At 38.7% G+C, this 19,199-nt stretch overlaps 1 protein-coding gene across 2 annotated transcripts in view; it reads left to right on the top strand.

Annotated features, from left to right (window-relative positions):
• The first annotated feature begins 2,017 nt into the window (after positions 1 to 2,017).
• Positions 2,018 to 19,199, top strand: part of LOC125660869 (uncharacterized) — a 118,336-nt gene continuing 101,154 nt past the window's right edge. Inside the window, exons 1-6 of one of the 2 annotated variants that reach the window (XM_056159215.1) lie at positions 2,018 to 2,230; positions 2,651 to 2,784; positions 11,536 to 11,618; positions 15,833 to 15,881; positions 16,084 to 16,266; positions 17,322 to 17,418. In XM_056159215.1, the coding sequence (XP_056015190.1) occupies positions 2,030 to 2,230; positions 2,651 to 2,784; positions 11,536 to 11,618; positions 15,833 to 15,881; positions 16,084 to 16,266; positions 17,322 to 17,418 (747 nt within the window). In that variant the 5' untranslated portion in view covers positions 2,018 to 2,029. Of the gene's footprint in view, positions 2,231 to 2,650; positions 2,785 to 4,507; positions 5,552 to 11,535; positions 11,619 to 15,832; positions 15,882 to 16,083; positions 16,267 to 17,321; positions 17,419 to 19,199 lie in introns of those variants that run through there. The other variant, XM_056159216.1, reaches the window with a different exon arrangement.

Raw genomic sequence — 19,199 nt, 5'->3', positions numbered from 1 at the left:
TTATTATATATATATATATGTATAGTGCAGCTTCAAGTTTGTTAAAATCATGGACCCCGGGGATTGGATGGGGCCACAAAGGGGGGATCAAAGTTTTACATACAAATACATAGGAAAAATCTTTAAAAACTTCTTCTCAAGAACCACTGAGCCAGAAAAGCTGAGATTTATATGAAAGCTTCCTGATATAGTTCAGATTCTTAATTGTTAAAATCATGGCCCCCGGGAGTCGGATGGGGCCAGAATAGGGGGTCAAAGTTTTACATACAAATATATAGGAAAAATCCTTAAAAATCTTCTTCTCAAGAACCACTGAGCCAGAAAAGCTGAGATTTATATGAAAGCTTTCTGATATAGTGCAGATTCAAGTTTGTTCAAATCATGGCCCCCAGGGGTAGGATGGGGCCACAATAGGGGGTCAAAGTTTAACATACAAATATATAGGGAAAATTTTTAAAAATCTTCTTCTCAAGAACTATTGAGCCAAAGAAGTTCACATTTACATGAAAGCTTTCTGACATAGTGTAGATTCAAGTTTGCAAAAACCATGGCCTCCAGGGGTAGGTTTGGGGCCATAATAGGGACTACGGTTTTACATGCAAATATATATAGTAATTGGAAAGTCTTCTGATATGGACCAAGGTGACTCAGGTGAGCGATGTGGCCAATGGGCCTCTTGTTTACCATATATTTGAACTACATGTATAGAGACCTTTAATTGTTTCTGTATATGAGGACTTTGTTTGCATGTAGGTCTAAAGTTTTGTCATCTCACTCAAAATGAATGAAAAATTCTCAAAAAAGAAACAGAAATCCTCAGGAAAAAAATTGCCCATTGATATTTTCTTTATTGAATGAAACATGAGTATTTTCAGAAATTATTGTTGAGATCAACCATAGCTCCTCATATCTTGTGGTGATACATGTATGCCACACAGGTTTGTGATATGGCGTGTGGAATGCACCCTCATTTTGTATTCCAGGAGAGAAAATATGATGATCATACATGATAATTAATTTGATCATGAGGAGGGGTGTTGGACAGGGATTTATCAGTACCTTTTCAGGGGCCGATATTTGGCCCCATTCCCAATCGAAAATAGGTTAAAATTTTCCCAATTCGCGGGTAAAAATTCCCCAAAATAAAATATTGAAAAAATTGTGTTGTTTTTTAATCGCAAATCGTGCATTCAGTTTCCTGGAACTTCTTTGCATTGTTCATGTCTCTACCGCCTCTGTAGAGAGAGGCTTTTCTTGAATGAATATTATTTGCACTCCATGCATTAATAGACTTGTAAACACATATCTTTGGACAGTATTATTAGAATTTGCTTATGCAGTCTGACCATGTTAACACTGTTGTGTTTCTGTGAAAATTAAAGGTTATGTTGGAATAATCTGAAATATATATATGAAAACAAGTATACATATAATTTTGTTATTTTTCCCAATTTCAACAAATTGTCGATTAAAATTTCCCAATTTTGAAAAAATGGCGTTTCCCAAAATAGGCTGATAAATCCCTGTTGGACTCATTTTATGATTAAACTTTGCAATTGACCCAATATCTCACTTGTTTCTACCCATTGTTGCTAGTCATGGCTGAAATATACGCTCCTCTCCCCGGGCATACCTTTCAGTTGTGGCTTGGGACCAATGGTTGTTGACTTATTTGATGTTTGAATATGGTCCTGAGAATGCTTCAAGACATGCTAGAATATATACTCCACTGGATATTTATAATGTGTTGTAAGTTTTATGACCTTGACTTTAGAGTACAAGTTGGGAATGTTTTTCGAAAGAATTTTATAACCTTGACTTTTGGAGTGGGAATTGAGAGTGTTTGTGCATAAAATTTTTAGAACATTGACTTTTAGAATACAATGTTGAACACAGAGTACGGTTCTGAGTATGGAAATGTGCACAGAAAAATATCATCATATTGAGGTCTTATTTTTTTTTTTTTTATATATATATACATGAAGAAGCCTTATACAGTGTGAATACAGAAATTTTGGAAATTTATTGCATGAGATGTAATAAATGGAGATCTCATTGTAGAATGGATGCAGATGAGGATCCATCATCAGGAGATGAGTTGGGCATTACAGAGCAGGTTCTGATAGACCATGTGGACATCCTGTTCCAGACGAGTGATGTTGAGGAGAGTGGATACGTTCCAGTATCACGCATCATTGAGTATCTGAGAATCCACACTAGCTTTGGTGAAGTAGGTTGGCATGTAAGGGGGGGGGGGGGGTGATTGTCACTGATACATTGACCCTGATACACAAAATTTCCTTTAATTCTTCTCCATTTTAAATGAAGTTGAAATAATGAATTTCATATATCATTCTTTGAGAATGAAAACTAATTGTTTAGAGTTAATTATGTAACTACAACAACCGGAAGTAATTGCTCGGTGGCTAGAGTATTCATTTAATGACTTGGAGGATGTAGGTTTGAGCCTTGCTTGTACCTTGTCTGTGTCAAACCTAAGATAGTGACTGTTTGTTTGCCAAACACTCAGCATCTACAAGTGAGAATTCCAGGTCTTTCAGATGAAAGTTGCAGCTTTATTTGGGAGCTGTCACCACAGTGTGCAATCTTGGAATGCATCCCCCTTAAAGTCTGCATTTTATATTCACAGAATGAGGAAGACTTGTTATCACTGGTGAGGCTAGCAGACCCCAGGGGTGACAATCCCAGTCTAACCTTGGAGCGGTACAGAGAGATCATGTGGCAGTGGATTAGGCAGCTCCAGCTTGGATCTGGAGACTCCAAGTAAGCTATAACCCTGATCTCATAGACTCCAAGTAAGCTATAAGCCTGATCTCATAGACTCCAAGTAAGCTATAACCCTGATCTCATAGACTCCAAGTAAGCTATAACTCTGATCTCATAGACTCCAAGTAAGCTGAAACTCTGACCCCATAGACTCCAAGTAAGCTATAACTCTGATCTCATAGACTCCAAGTAAGCTGTAACTCTGACCTCATAGACTCCGAGTAAGCTGTAACTCTGACCTCATAGACTCCAAGTAAGCTATAACTCTGATTTCATAGACTCCAAGTAAGCTATAATTCTGACCTAAGAGACTCCAAGTAAGCTGTAACTTTGACCTCATAGACTCCAAGTAAGCTATAACTCTGATCTCATAGACTCCTAGTAAACTGAAACTCTGATCTCATAGACTCCAAGTAAGCTATAACTCTGACCCCATAGACTCCAAGTAAGCTATAACTGTGATCTCATAGACCCCAAGTAAGCAATAACTCTGATCTCATAGACTCCAAGTAAGCTGTAACTCTGACCTCATAGACTCCAAGTAAGCTATAACTCTGACCTCATAGACTCCAAGTAAGCTATAATTCTGATCTCAGAGACTCCATGTAAGCTGTAACTCTGACCTCATAGACACCAAGTAAGCCTTAACTCTGACCTATAGATTCCAAGTAAGCTGTAACTCGGATCTCATAGACTACAAGTTAACCATAACACTGGCCTCATTGACTCCAAGTAAATTCTTACCCACAGGCCTTACAAACTCCTAGTAAACTCCTACCCACAGACCTTACAAACTCCTAGTAAGCTAGCTCTGTTGTGTAATTTTACTTCTTTGTCTTCTTTAAACTCTTCTCATGTAACTTGGTTTATCGAGAAAACTAATGTGCTCTTTCATGGTTTCAAACCGGGGCAGCTCACTTGCTAAGCAAACATACTATGCTTTTTCACCACTACAGCTTCATTGTAATCGAGGATATGTTTTATATAATAGAGAGATTCCATTGAAACCATGCAGGCACATCAATATTTTGTTATTAAGGTAGGGGCATGTGGTCATTCGAATGAAATCGCAAAAACTGAGGCCCTGTGTCACAGCAGGTGTGGCATGATAAAGATCCCACCCTGCTCAAATGTAAGTGCCGAACATAGGCCTAATTTTGTAGCCCTTCACCGGCAATGGTGACGTCTCCATATGATTGAAAAATTCTCAAGAGGGACATTAAACAATTTATAATCAATCAACCATCTCTCTCTTGCTATTAAATGGTTGTCTCTATTAATAAAGATTTCAAGTAGATTATGATATTGAAAATGTAAAAGGGAGCCATGAACACTTTTCATATCATTATAGTTGAAAGTAGACATGGAAAGGAACAGTGACCAGAATTTTGAGGGACAAAACTATTAGTACACAATTAAGAGCAGGGAATATTGCGTGACAGCACATCAAATTAGAATTAGACTACAAAATAAACAATGACAGGTTGCAAATATCAAACAAATTAGCAGGTTCTCCTGTGGTATATTGATTTTCAAAATGATGCTGTATTGCTAAAACGATCTATTGATTATCACATGCTTAGCTTTTTCCATAGAAGACTAAAAAATTAATCTTAAGATAATTTTTAGGTTAATTGAGTGAGTCACTTCAGTGTCTTATGATTGGTGGTTGTCCTTTATCACCTGCCATATGTTAAGGTTTGAACATAATTTACCCCTTTATAACGAGTTCAGGCTCTAGGACTTAAACTAGGGAAAAAAAGTGGTGATATATTTGATCTAGTAAAATAATCTTCGATTACTTTGGTGCATTGTGACAAAATACTGTATGTATGGTTATGAAGAGCAGGAAGAAGCACCAAAATTGTGGGATTTAAGACCCCTGAACTATTTAATCATAAGCTTCAGGGAGCAGCAATCATATTCTTTAAAGTGCTCTTTTAACCTTGGATGTTGGTGGAACTTAATTTGTGTAGCTTAGGGTTTTCATTTTCCAATAATATTTAGCACTTTGTTGGATAGAGCTGTCCATTGAGGATTTGTTGCATAATTTCCAGATGGCCATTAAGGCCTATGGGCCTCTTGTTATTCTTGCATTATTCAAAATAGTTGATGTAGAAATGTAATAAAATATTCATACTAAATGTAATGCGCTATTTCTGACAACAGTGGTGAATTTCTTAAATATTTAATGACTAATTTGCCAATATATATGGGGAGATAACAGCTTAATGGTGATCATTAACACATTCAGTGTTCAGTGCTGTTGACTGGGACTTCATTTACAGAGAAAATAAACCTGGAGTCCTCAGGATTGTGTAAATTATCACTTTTATATTTGTTCCACGCAATTTCATATTGTGGATTTCAGGGATGTATGTCCGTAATTTTGGGAAGAAGAAAGTTTGGAATTTCTTATGTACGTAATTCAAGAATATTGTAGTCCTGGATATCTTCTCTGATTGTGTCTGTTGTTTAATGCAGAAAGTCACAGACTGCATCTTTAAGTGGTTTAGAGTTGTGTCATAGAAAAAATACATTGTGTTGTGGCCATCAGTGAAAGCTACATTGAAAATCTTGTGAAGATCATGGATGCCAATCAAAGAAGGCAAAATTTTCGTCTGTTTTCACTCCAAAGTCGAAAGAAGAGTCAATTTATCACAGACTCGTTTATGATCAAACTTCCATCAGTGCTGAGTAGCACTAGTACTGTTAGCACCACTAGTACAACCACTACTTCGGGTAAATCCAGCAAATCTATTAGGTGAGGCGATTCATTATCTTAGGTCATTGTGTTGTGTTATGTGAATGGTGATTGTGTGTTTCTGTTATTTGAACTACTGTATTTATTATTGGGCACCTTTTAGGTGTTTCAAATTAACATATTTTACACTGCTTTTATCTTCTGATTACTGATCAAAGTTACTCTGTGCCCCCAATATTAGACAACAAAGGCAGTAAGCATATTGTACTTCGTTGGTCTGTCTTTTTCTATATATATCTTTTTATGCAACTTGAAAGGGACAATGCCTTAAAGGGACTGGTTCACGATTTTTGATAAAAATATTTTTCATTTTTTATGTTAAACATTAAAAATATAACTCATTTTATGTTGACAGCCAAAATTTTGACCTTCTGAATGCAAGAATGAATGCAATATTTTAGCCTTAAATCTGTGTTATGTAAACAAAGATTCGAGTCTTTTTATGTAAACAAACAAACATTAGTGAAATATTGATTTCGTAATATAATACATATTAATTTTGCATAGTCATAAATTTTTAACTTTTAGATGACACATTTTACCCCAAAAATGCTTGAAATGTGAAAGATATAATAAACTTAGATCGATATCCATTTCTTTTGAAAATTTCGTAAACAATTGCATACCACAATCTTTGTTTACAAAACAAGTAATAAACTTCCTAAAATGAGCTTCTGTGATAATGTATAACCTTAATTTTTATGTGAAATCTTTCAATACACTTTAGACAGTAGATTCTGATCATTAAAAGTGAAAAATAAAAATTTGGGGGAAATCGTGAATCAGTCCCTTTAAGACTTTGAATTCCTGTGTTTATGATCATATTTCAAAGTCTACAATATTGAGATATATATATGGTACACTTTCGTGGCATTATAAGAAAAATTTGCACCCATATGCATTACAATAATGCAAGGAATATTGGTGTGTCCTGAATTCCTGCTTAACAATCTGCAAACATTTCCAAAGCTGCATGAAACAATATTTGATGCCCTAGCTTCCACATGTAATTTAACAAATAGGTACGACAAGTTTCACCATGCTTGACAATTGAACAGGCTCGGAATGTATAGAATGATTTCACCATGCTTGACAATTGAACAGGCTCGGATGTATAGAATGATTTCACCATGCTTGACAATTGAACAGGCTCGGAATGTATAGAACGATTTCACCATGCTTTACAATTGAACAGGCTCGGATGTATAGAATGATTTCACCATGCTTGACAATTGAACAGGCTCGGATGTATATAGTGGGGGGGCCAATGTTTTCCCGTTGAATTCAAATGTTAATTTTTGGACACTGGTTGGGCTGTCTTTAGGGATGATATAAGTTGTAGAAAAAATATGTCTCCAATTTTTTCTAGTTCTTTATAGCGGCCATTTTGGATTTTCAAAATGGCGGATATCGAAAACGTAAAATTCTATTATCTTGCCTTCTAAATGACCTAGAGTTTTAGATTTGGTGTCCAAATGTACATATTTGCGGATACTTAATCCAATAAAAACACATTTATACACCTACATATGATCGAAAGGGTTGTTATGGCGGCCAATTTTTGATTTTCACGCACGTATGCCAATGCATATATATCTTTTTTTTCCCCATCATTTTCACTTCTAAATCACATAAAGGCTGGACTTTAGTGTTAAAATGTAAATTTCTGGGGATAGAGAAACGAATAAAACAGGATAACAGGATAGCTGATTGTGAGCCAGCCATCTGACGGGCTTCTTCAGCAAGCCTACTCAGCTCTAGTGCTGTCAGAAAGAACCTTTCGCGGGCACTGGCATTCTGGGTAATGCCCACAAGACCCCATGTCACCTTCATGATCCGGTTGATATGCTCCAGTGCATGGTCCACACCTACAGCACAGATGGGGAGTTCATTCTTATGGACACTGAAGTTCCCATCCATGAACTCTTGGTACATCCCTGGATCTGTCATCTGCAGGTCCTTCATCTCTGCAAGGTACCGGGGAGCCAGCCTGGCATATTTCTGTTTGTCATGTGCAAAGAAGTATATGCACATCTCATCCAGTGAAGACAGGTGAAGCTCAAATTGTCCATCACGGGTGGCACGGATGAATGTGTATATCACCATTATCATCCGCATGTAGCGCCGCACAAACTTGAACAGTGGACTCTTGGCTTCTTTCCTCTCATCAAACTTTGCCATGGCCTCCAGGACTTTGTTTGACTCGAGGACAGCTAGCATGTTGTTCTACGTGCTTGTCAACTCATCTCGGTTGTGTAGATGACAGCTCTGAGCAACCTGTTGTGCTGACTGGGTACATGGGCCCCTCAGATGGGGATGCTCTTGGAAGAATTCGTCCACATAGAGGTCGAAGAGGGCTTGGACAGTGGTGATGTGGGCCTCCAAAGCCCTCTTCATGTGCTTGGCTTCCAGTATTTGTCTGGTCGTTGCTGGGCCATAGATATCAGCTTCAGACCAAGCCTCGTCAAGACCACTGTCCTCTATGGCATTCCCAGCAGCCCTCAGTGCAGCCATCACAGTGTGCATCTCCCCTAGTCGCAGTACCCACTTGCCTTTGCAGTCATCTCTGGTCATCTCCAGCTGTTTGGCTCGCTCATACAGGCCCATGTCTAAGGTGATCACTGTCTTCCTATCGGGACCCATGACCATGCAGTTGATTTGCTGTGTCTGTTTCAAGACTGTTATCAGTGTTTGCCATTCATGGGCTGGGGCTGCTACCAATGACAGGGCGTTGACCTCTGTCAGAGGCTTCGAAGAGGAGAGCAGTGAGTTGTAGGCTGTCCAAGTTGTGATATCGTGATGTTTGATCCTACTGCCAGGTGGTTGTTTTGGATCGTGGATGACTGACCCAACAGGGTCAGCATGCTGGAGTTCTGCAGCTTGCAGCTGGTCATCTGGTGGGATGATGTCGTCTTGGACGTCCTCAGCTTCAGTTGTGCGCATGATTGTGCATGAAAGTAGCCACACTGTGTCCATCGCAGAGTACGGCTTGGTGACATCTGGGGTTGACCGTATCTTGAAGCTATATGTGGTACCTGTGGCAGATTGTTGGTTTGGTGCATGGCAAGGAACAAAGTCTGGAGCAGTCAGATCCTTGAGTGAGCGGTCTCTAGCCTTTCGGTCATGTAGTCTCAGTGTTCTATGTTCATTTGTGGAGGGTGCATGTTCCCGTCGTTGGAAGAGTGCACAGGCTGTAGCACGTACGGAGTGTCCGCTTCCCATCAGGTGTGTCTTCGTTGAAGTCACTGTTGTCTACTGCAAAGAAGACAAACATCCCTATGCGCATGGTTGTTGGGAAGTATACACCCTGTTCTCTCGTAGACTCTATGACTGAGTTGGCCAGCTGTGTCTCCAACCGCAAGATCCGACTGTAATCAACAGACAGACCGAACCCATGCAGGAAGTCCAGAAGCTTCTTGCTTCTGGTGGACTGATGGACTGCAATGGCAACGGCAAGCGGCTGTGGCTATTCTAAGTGATGGTGGAATGGTGCATCTGGCTCTTTGGGCTTGTACGTGACTTGGCGTTTTGACTTGTAGCAGTACATGATGTTCTGACTGATGGTTAGAACATCTCGATGAATAGTGGTTGAGCGCACAGTCTCTGGCTCAATGCTCGTGGCTGGTCCTTCCAGTAGCCAGCGGAGGAAAGCATAGAGTGCTTTGGGTATATGCTTTTCAGCATCATCAGTGTTCAGTTCTCCTTCAAATTGCCATGGGTGCATGTTCTGACAAGCAATGGCACTGCGGAGAACAGAGGCACTCTCAAACAGTCATAGGATGTTGTTTTCATTTGTTTTCGTCATTGCATCTTCTACAGCTGCATCACGCACGGCAGTAGAGAATACATGGTCTGACTCGTTGCGACGTTTTGCTTTCATGAAGTGAACATCATCAACGTGAGAGGTTATTTTCTCCTTCATGCCTTGGGTAGTAGGTGATGGGACATTGTGCACACCATTACTGTCAAGAATCCTGGAGTAAACCGACTTCAGGTCAGTCATGTTGAGAATTTCACCAGCTTGGAGTAGAGAGCGAACAAGGCTGGCAAACTCAATGTCTGCGGCTATTTTGCTAACATTAGTTTCTTGCCCTGTGTGTTCTTTGTCATCACATGATGTCCCACTCTTGGGAGCACGTTGGACATTCCGCACCCAGCATGGGAGATGATACTTGACGTCGATCGCACAATCATCATCTGCACTGATGGCAGCACTCAGCTGAACTTTCCACTTGTGGTTGCTGCCTTCTTCAACAGCTTTCTTCAGCTCTTTACCTGCGTTGAACGTGGATACAACATGTACACTTTCCTTAGTGACCTCTTGATAGAAGAAACAAAGGTCTCTGTTAAATGGAGTTGATACTGAACGTGTGAAGCGAAGTGTGTCGCCTTGCGTAGAACCTGAGGTACTTGCAGCGGCAGGTGCAGAAGAAGGACGTCCAGACCTTTTTTGAAGATGCTGGGTGTCACCATGTTCGCAGGCTTTCTGGTGGCGAACTCTAGCACACTCCAGGTGAGCAGTGTTGCATGTAGATCCGTAACATGTCCGGTGCCACATTGCTTTCTTGTTCCTCAAGTCAGTGGCAGTGAAACAGCTTAATCGTTTGCTGATCTGTTTGAAGTCGGCATCACCATACCGTGCCCTCTCTTGGATGAACTTGAGAAATTTTGCATGAGCCCAGTGCTGGCTCAGTCACTAGTGCACCTTGGGGATCCTGACACTTAATGCAAAGTATGAGATCAGTTTCTTTCTTGGATTTCTTGCTTGCCGGCTCCATCATAGCTGAGGGTCATGAATCTGTTACATACCAATAACAAAGTGAACAACATAACAAAGTGAACGACTCAATTGGGATAAGTGCAGATGTGTAATTCTTATTTCTAGGGGCTTAACTAATATAGTAGGGGGCCAATGTTTTCCCGTTGAATTCAAATGTTAATTTTTGGACACTGGTTGGGCTGTGCCATAAAAACCTATTTTTATCCCTTGTAGGTTACTAAAGAAGGTTTCATTCGATTCTCTATCCCCAAAAATGTACAACTGGACACCAGAATCGAAACTCTAGGTCATTTAGAAGCCAAGATAATGGAATTTTGCGTTTTCGATATCCGCCATTTTGAAAATCCAAAATGGCTGCTATAAAGAACTTGAAAAAATTCGAGACATATTTTTTCTACAACTTATATCATCCCTAAAGACAGCCCAGCCAGTGTCCAAAAATTAACAAGCAAGTTCAACGGGAATTTCAATCTGCTACATTGGCCCCCCCACTAATAGAATGATTTCACCATGCTTGACAATTGAACAGGCTCGGAATGTATAGAATGATTTCACCATGCTTGACAATTGAACAGGCTCGGATGTATAGAATGATTTCACCATGCTTGACAATTGAACAGGCTCGGAATGTATAGAATGATTTCACCATGCTTGACAATTGAACAGGCTCGGATGTATAGAATGATTGAAAATAATGTGACTGTCATATCAATTTTTGAACTAAGTGTGAGTCACGAATATTGAGATACTTTGTGTATATTTAGTGGGGGCCCAGTTTTCATGGATTTCATGGATACCAATATCCCATGAATTTCAAACCACAGAGATCGAAATACACAAATTATGTAATATTTCAATGATCAGAAACCAAATTTATGAAATTGCATCCTTTCACAAAGTTCTGTAAAACCTTGACAACCTATGAAAATTGTATCCCACAAATTTATAAATGATTCCAAAGCATGTCAGCTTACTATTTAAATATATTGATTACCACTTGAAATGAAGACATCTGTTTTAGCACTAGTTCATTGTGGTTGTAATGGTTTTAACTGTCTTACTTTCAGAATTATACGTACATGTAACTAATTTACAGTTTTAGGTATAAACAACTATAGCTCTACAGAATGTGGTCAGAAACCCAGAGGAGTTCCGGTAGCTAAATTATAGAGTATTTAAGAAGTCGTCTGTATATTTGTTGTAGTGATGGGGGCTCGGAGTTTGAAGACTTCCAATCTGACTCATCAAACCGAGTGTCCTCAGTATCACGGTCTGGCTCAGCCAAAGGTCAGTGTCTTTAATATCACGGTCAGTACGTGTCTTTAATATCACGGTCAGTATGTGTCGTCTTTCGTGGTCAGTACGTGTCTTTAATATCACAGTCTTTTTCGGTCAAATGTGAGTGTCTTTGATATCACAATCTGACTCTGTCAAAGGTGAGTATGCTCAATATTGTAATGTGGCTTAACCAAAGATGAGTGTCTTTAATATTGCAGTCTGATTCCTTCAAAGATGGCTGTGCTCAGTACTGCAGTCTGGTGCAATCAAATTGAGTGTGCTCAGTATTGTAATCTGGTTTAGTCATTTGTGTTTGATCAGAACTGCAGTCTGACACAATCAGAGTGAGTGTGTTCAATATCAAAGTCTAACTCAGTCAATGATGAGTGCTTTCAGTATCACAGTCTGGTTCAATCAAAGGTGATTGTTTTCAATATTGCAGCTTGGCTTATATTCAAAGGTGAGTGTGCTCAATTTCACAGTTTGGCTCAATCAAAGGTGGGTGTTTTCAACGTCATGTAAAATTATTTGAAACTTGGCCATTATAGGTCTGGTAAACTTGACATATTTACAAGCTGAAAGGAAGTTTTACCAGCCTCATTACAGACCCATACATTTTTGTTAAGCTAGTTAATAGTCTCTAAAATAGAAAATACCTCTCACTCTGCAAAATTTGATTTTTCAGAAATTCTTTTTCTGTGTACTGTATGCAATAATTTTTAGCTCACCTGAGCTGAAAGCTCAAGTGAGCTTTTCTGATCACCCGTATTCCGGCGTCCGTCTGTCCGTCCGTCTGTAAACTTTTCACATTTTCAACTTCTTCTCAACAACCACTGGGCCAATTTCAACCAAAGTTGGCACAAAACATCCTTAGGTAAAGGGAATTCTAAATTGTTAAAATAAAGGACCAGGCCACCTTCCAAGGGGAGATAATCAAGAAAAGGTAAAAATAGGGTAGGGTCATTAAAAAATCTTCTTCTCAAGAACCACTGGGCCAAAAAAGATGAAATTTATAGGTAAGCTTTATTAGGTAGTGCAGATTCTAAATTGTTAAAATCATGGCCCCCGGGGGTCGGATGGGGCCACAATAGGGGGTCAAAGTTTTACATTCAAATATATAGGGAAAATCTTTAAAAATCTTCTTCTCAAGAACCACTGAGCCAGAAAAGCTGAGATCTATATGAAAGCTTCCTTATATAATGCAAATTCTAAATTGTTAAAATCATGGCCCCCGGGGGTCGGATGGGGCCACAATAGGGGGTCAAAGTTGTTTTTTTTGTTTTGTTTTTTTTTTGTTTTTTTTGGTGTTTTTTTTTTGTTTTTTGTGTTTTTTTTGATATAGTGCAGATTCAAGTTCGTTAAAATCATGGACCCCGGGGATTCAATGGGGGCATCAAAGTTTTACATACAAATTTATAGGAAAAATCTTTTAAAATCTTCTCAAGAACCACTGAGCCAGAAAAGCTGAGATTTATATGAAAGCTTCCTGATATAGTGCAGATTATAAATTGCTAAGATCATGGCCCCCGGGGGTCGGATGGGGCCACAATAGGGGGTCAAAGTTTTACATACAAATATATAGGGAAAATCTTTAAAAATCTTCTTCCCAGAACCACTAAGCCAGAAAAGCTGAGATTTATATGAAAGCTTTCTGATATAGTGCAGATTCAGGTTTGTTGAAATCATGCCCCCCTGGGGTAGGATGGGGCCACAATAGGGGATCAAAGTTTTACATACAAATATATAGGGAAAATCTTTAAAAATCTTCTTCTCAAGAACCATTGGGCCAAAGAAGTTCATATTTACATGAAAGCTTTCTGACATAGTGTAGATTCAAGTTTGCAAAAACCATGGCCTCCAGGGGTAGGTTTGGGACCATAATAGGGACTACGGTTTTACATGCAAATAGATATGGAAAATCTTCTGATATGGACCAAGGTGACTCAGGTGAGCGATGTGGCCCATGGGCCTCTTGTTAACATTACAGTAGTCTGTTGGCAGTACACTTCCCATGAAGCTGTCCCTTTTTTTGGTCTTCTTTATCCATGTAATTTCTGATATTTGTTCTGCTTATTTTTGACCATTACTTTTGTTTTCCTTTTGTTTGTCTTGACTTTTTTTTCACAGAACATCAAACCCTTTTTAGCTCACCTGAACCAAAGGTTCAAGTGAGCTATTCTGATCACATTTTGTCCGGCGTCCGTCTGTCTGTCTGTCCGTCTGTCTGTAAACTTTTCACATTTTCGACTTCTTCTCCAGAACCACTGGGCCAATTTCAACCTAACTAGGCCAAAAGCATCCTTGGGTGAAGGGCTTTCAAGTTTGTTCAAATGAAGGGCCATGTCCCTTTCAAAGGGGAGATAATCACAAAAATGCAAAAATAGGGTGGGGTCATTTAAAAATCTTCTTCTCAAGAACCACTGGGCCAGAAGAGCTGAAATTTACCTGAAAGCTTCCTGACATATTGCAGATTCAAGTTTGTTCAAATCATGGCCCCCGGTGGTAGGATGGGGCCACAAGGGGGGATCAAAGTTTTACATACAAATATATAGGGAAAAACTTTAAAAATCTTCTTAAGAACCACTAAGCCAGAAAAGCTGAGATTTACCTGAAAGCTTCATGACATAATGCAGATTCAAGTTTGTTCAAATCATGGGCCCCTGGGGTTGGATGGGGCCACAATAGGGGATCAAAGTTTTACATACAAATATATAGAAAAAATCTTTAAAAATCTTCTTCTCAAGAACCACTGAGCCAGAAAAGCTGATTTTTACATGAAAACTTTCTGACATAGTGCAGATTCAAGTTTGTTCAAATCATGGCCCCCGGGGATAAGATGGGGCCCCAAGGGGGGGGGGATCAAAGTTTTACACACAAATATATAGGGAAAAACTTTAAAAATCTTCTTCTCAAGAACCACTAAGCCAGAAAAGCTGAGATTTACATGAAAGCTTCCTGACATAGTGCAGATTCAAGTTTGTTCAAATCATGGGCTCCGGGGGTTGGATGGGGCCACAATAGGGGATCAAAGTTTTACATACAAATATGTAGGAAAAATCTTCTTCTCAAGAACCACTTAGCCAGAAAAGCTGATTTTTACATGAAAACTTTCTGACGTAGTGCAGATTCAAGTTTCTTCAAATCATGGGCTCCGGGGGTAGGATGGGGCCACAAGGGAGATCAAAGTTTTACATACAAATATATAGTTAAAATCTTTTTCTCAATAACCACTGAGGCAGAAAAGCTGATATTTACAAGAAAACTTCCTGACATAGTGCAGATTCAAGTTTGTTCAAATCATGTTCCCCAGGGGGTAGGATGGGGCCACAAGTGGGGGGGGGGGGGTCAAAGTTTTACATACAAATATAGAAAAAAGCTTTAAAAGAACCATTGGGCCAAAGAAGTTGACATTTACATGAAAGCTTTCTGACATAGTGTAGATTCAAGTTTGCAAAGGGTAGTTTGGGCCATGATAGGGACCAAGGTTTTACATGCAAATATATATGGAAAGTCTTCAGATATGGACCAAGGTGACTCAGGTGAGAGATGTGGCCAATGGGCCTCTTGTTTCATTAATTGGTGAGATGCTCACTATTAGTTAAGTACTAGAAGAAATTCTATGAAAAGCACTAATATGACAATGATTAAAAGGCATGCAAAAAAGACAATTTATATGATCATGGTTTGTCTACGTTGCCTCCAAATTATGTTCTATAGAAATACTTAATGTTTTCAAATGTATTACTGTAGACTGTTGGACTTTTTGATTATTTGTACAAATCCAGACAAAGTGATCATCTGACTAGTGAGTTTTTGTGAAGTCTCATAATGCAAGTGTCATTAGTTCTTGTTTTAAGCCATGTTTGCACTTTTTTAACTCGTGTAATTTCTTCAATATCAGTTTCATCTTTTATCAGTTATAGAGGTCTATAATGTCTGAACCTTCAATGAACATTTCTCAATGGTATTGATAAACAAACAGAAATCTAATGCATGCCAACTTTCTACACTGTTCACATGTGATCATTCGTAAATCATTACAAAATTTGCAGACATTTCCAACAAGCAAACATTCCATGTTTAATAGCAGTATTTGTAGCAAAACTATTGTTTACAGTGGTGTTTACATAAAGGAAAACGAAAATCAGTATACTCTGATAGCAGCGGTCATTGCTTTGACGCTTTACCTGAAACTCTCTGACATAGTAAATTTTATTTGACAGATCCTGGTGGAAGTTCAGATCTAGGCTTTGCCAAACATGATGAGAGATTGTAAGTTTATTTAGAACTCTCTTTAAAAAGAATTGAATTTCATATAAATCTTTTGATATGATGAAAGCAACACAGTTTTTATATTTGTCGATGAGTAGCTAGTAACAGGTTTCTGTGATGTTCAAAATTTTGAATTGGGTTCTTTGACCTTCAACAGCTTTGAATTCACAATGAACATGTTATTATATTTTGCCTGTTACAGCAGCATAATAGAGAATCCTTCTGAAGAGATGCAACAGTATGTTGACAAAATCCAGGAGCTTCAATTTCAGAACAGTAAGTTAGCAGAGGAAAATTCCACTCTCCAGCAGCAGATTTACAGTCAGGAGGAGAGTCTCGCTCAGAGTAATACTACCAACGACAGCCTGGTCAGGAAAGTCAAGTGGTGAGTAAGTCTCTAGATCCCCAAACACCCACCCGGTACCTAGCTCAGAGTAACTCTACCAACGACAGCCTGGTCAACCCAACCCCACCCCTAGCTCAGAGTAATTCTACCAACGACAATCTGGTCAGGAAATTCAAGTGGTGAGTAAGTCTCTAGATCCCCAAACACCCACCCCGTACCTAGCTCAGAGTAATTCTACCAACGGCAATCTGGTCAGGAAAGTCAAGTGGTGAGTAAGTCTCTAGATCCCCAAACACCCACCCAGTACCTAGCTCAGAGTAACTCTACCAACGACAGCCTGGTCAACCCAACCCCACCCCTAGCTCAGAGTAATTCTACCAACGACAATCTGGTCAGGAAAGTCAAGTGGTGAGTAAGTCCCTAGATCCCCAAACACCCACCCCGTACCTAGCTCAGAGTAACTCTATCAACGACAGCCTGGTCAACCCAACCCCACCCTTAGCTCAGAGTAATTCTACCAACGACAATCTGGTCAGGAAAGGCAAGTGGTGAGTAAGTCTCTAGATCCCCAAACACCCACCCGGTACCTAGCTCAGAGTAACTCTACCAACGACAGCCTGGTCAACCCAACCCCCACCCCTAGCTCAGAGTAACACTACCAATGACACCCTGGTCAGAAAAGTTAAGTGGTTAGCAACTCTCTCCCCTAATACCCAACTCCCACTCCTACCCCTAGCTCAGAGTAACACTACCAATGACAGTTTGGTCAGGAAAGTTAAGTCAGTGAGCAACTTTTGATCTACTTCGATGGGAACTAACACCAGTCAAAAATTCCACTTTTGGACTTCATTTGATTAAATTATTGACATTAATGTTTTAAAAAATATACCTTTGTTTTGGGGTGGTTATTTTGTTTTGTAAAATTGTTTTCTTGTCAGGTAATATTCTTTTATTTATTTTTTTAAAAGATGTTTTTGGATAATTACAGAAGATTTTATTGTGTATTCTTTGGGGTAAAACATACTGTTAATTCACAGAACACTTGCCTGGTAAAACCATTGGTTCTGTATAATGACAATTAAGTTCCTTTACAGCTTACAGGAAGCCTTACAGCTAAGACAGCAGCATGACTGTGAGAATGAAGAAATTATTCTGAAACTCCAGGACCAAAAGCAGGAAATGAAACACAAGGTTTATATATATACATTGCATTTTTATGGCGTCGAGCTTTGCTCGAACGGCATCTAGTCAGCGTGTACGACTGAATCAGCTGAAAAGTTTACGCGACCGAAGGTGTCAGACTATCGATGCTTCCGCGGAAAAATCCTGCGCTTTTTGTAATGGCGTATGAATATATGTACTGTTTAATGATTTACGACATTTTAAAGTTGTTAATGAGAAACAAATGAAAATTATCACATTGATTTACTTTAACATATAAAAACTTTCACAAAAAATAAAAACAAATCAAATAAAAATTCCAATTTCAATGCGAACTACATTTGCAAAGTCACGTGATGTCTGAAACGATAGCGTGTCTAGACGAAAGATAGCGTGGGTTTTGTATGTAAACATTGCGTGCTGTTGGCGAAATTTAAACTGAGAAATAGTGTATCGCGGATTATTTATGGTCATCATATTTTAGGGTAGGTAATGTTTATTTGACTGTAGCATTCTCAGTAGGGTATTAACGCATCTGTAGGTTTGCAAATCATTGGTCAACTCGGTATATAAACACTGACACGTGTTAATGTTATTGTAAACAAACCAAGCGCGGAAGCATTCATTATTATAAGGCTTTCAAGTAAAGGTTTTTGTGGAGGTAAGTTACTGAATTAACAAATTTTTTTTTTAATCTGACTAGATTTTCATCTCTTGAGATGCTAGCAGTGATATATACTACAAATGGTCCATAGTTGTTTACATTGTTGCACATATTTCTTATTAAAATTTTGGTTTAAAACTTATTTCTTGTTTTTATTATGTTATCAACAAGTACATGCAATGCTGCCCTTTACAACTATTAAAAGGAGAGTTCTCACAATAGTTGACTTTTTCACTAAATATCTTAATGCACAAATTTTCAGTTCTTTGTGAATTACATCTGTGCCAAGGATTGTAGAGTACTCCCTTGGCTAGCAAAGATGTGTGAATAATTGAGAGCAATGGTTGATCACAAAAATCTTCATTATTTAATAACATTAGATATTGTAAATAATCCTTTGAAAAATATTCTGAAGAAATGAATGGAATTGTAAAAAAATATATCTGTAATTGAATTTTTGTGTGAAAAGAGCTACTGTACAGATGTATTAGAAGCATTATTCCTGTATGAAGGATAAATATTCTTGGTATTGCTTGAATTCAAAGCTGTATGTGTGTTTTTAATACATGTACAGCTAATCTTCGTTATCGGGAATATGTAAATAGAGTTGCCAGTCCAAACCACTTCTTTTTTTTGTGTGTGTGTGTTATCCTTGTTATCGCAAATCCTTGGATATCTCAAATTTAATTTCAGTCCTGTTGAATTTGCAATAACAAGGTGTGACTGTAGTCAATGGCATCAAAATATTCACAGGTAGAAGACTCTCCATTGAGATTTCTATAAAGCTATATCTACTCTGTGTACATACAATAAGGGATGAAGCATTGATAAACTGGACAGTACATAGTTTCATTATAATCTTTGCTTTCTTAGCACGACGCCATTGTGGCCCTTCAGGCCTTTGATTATTAATGTTGCATCAAGTAATGTTACATATCACTCTGGAGGGCAGACCACGTTTTACTCTCAGAGGGTTAATGCAGTTTGTTTGTTCATAACTTCTCGGCCAATCAGATTCAAGAAGTTCACACGAACATATACTAATGTTATTTACATTTTTTGAAAACCATATGTAATGTGATATGTGTTAATTAAGCTATAATGTAATGTAACATGTGTTAATTAAGCTATAATGTAATGTGACATG

This window comes from Ostrea edulis, chromosome 3 (assembly GCF_947568905.1).
Source record: "Ostrea edulis chromosome 3, xbOstEdul1.1, whole genome shotgun sequence".
Taxonomy (NCBI): domain Eukaryota; kingdom Metazoa; phylum Mollusca; class Bivalvia; order Ostreida; family Ostreidae; genus Ostrea; species Ostrea edulis.
This window is presented reverse-complemented; position numbering and strand designations above follow the sequence as displayed.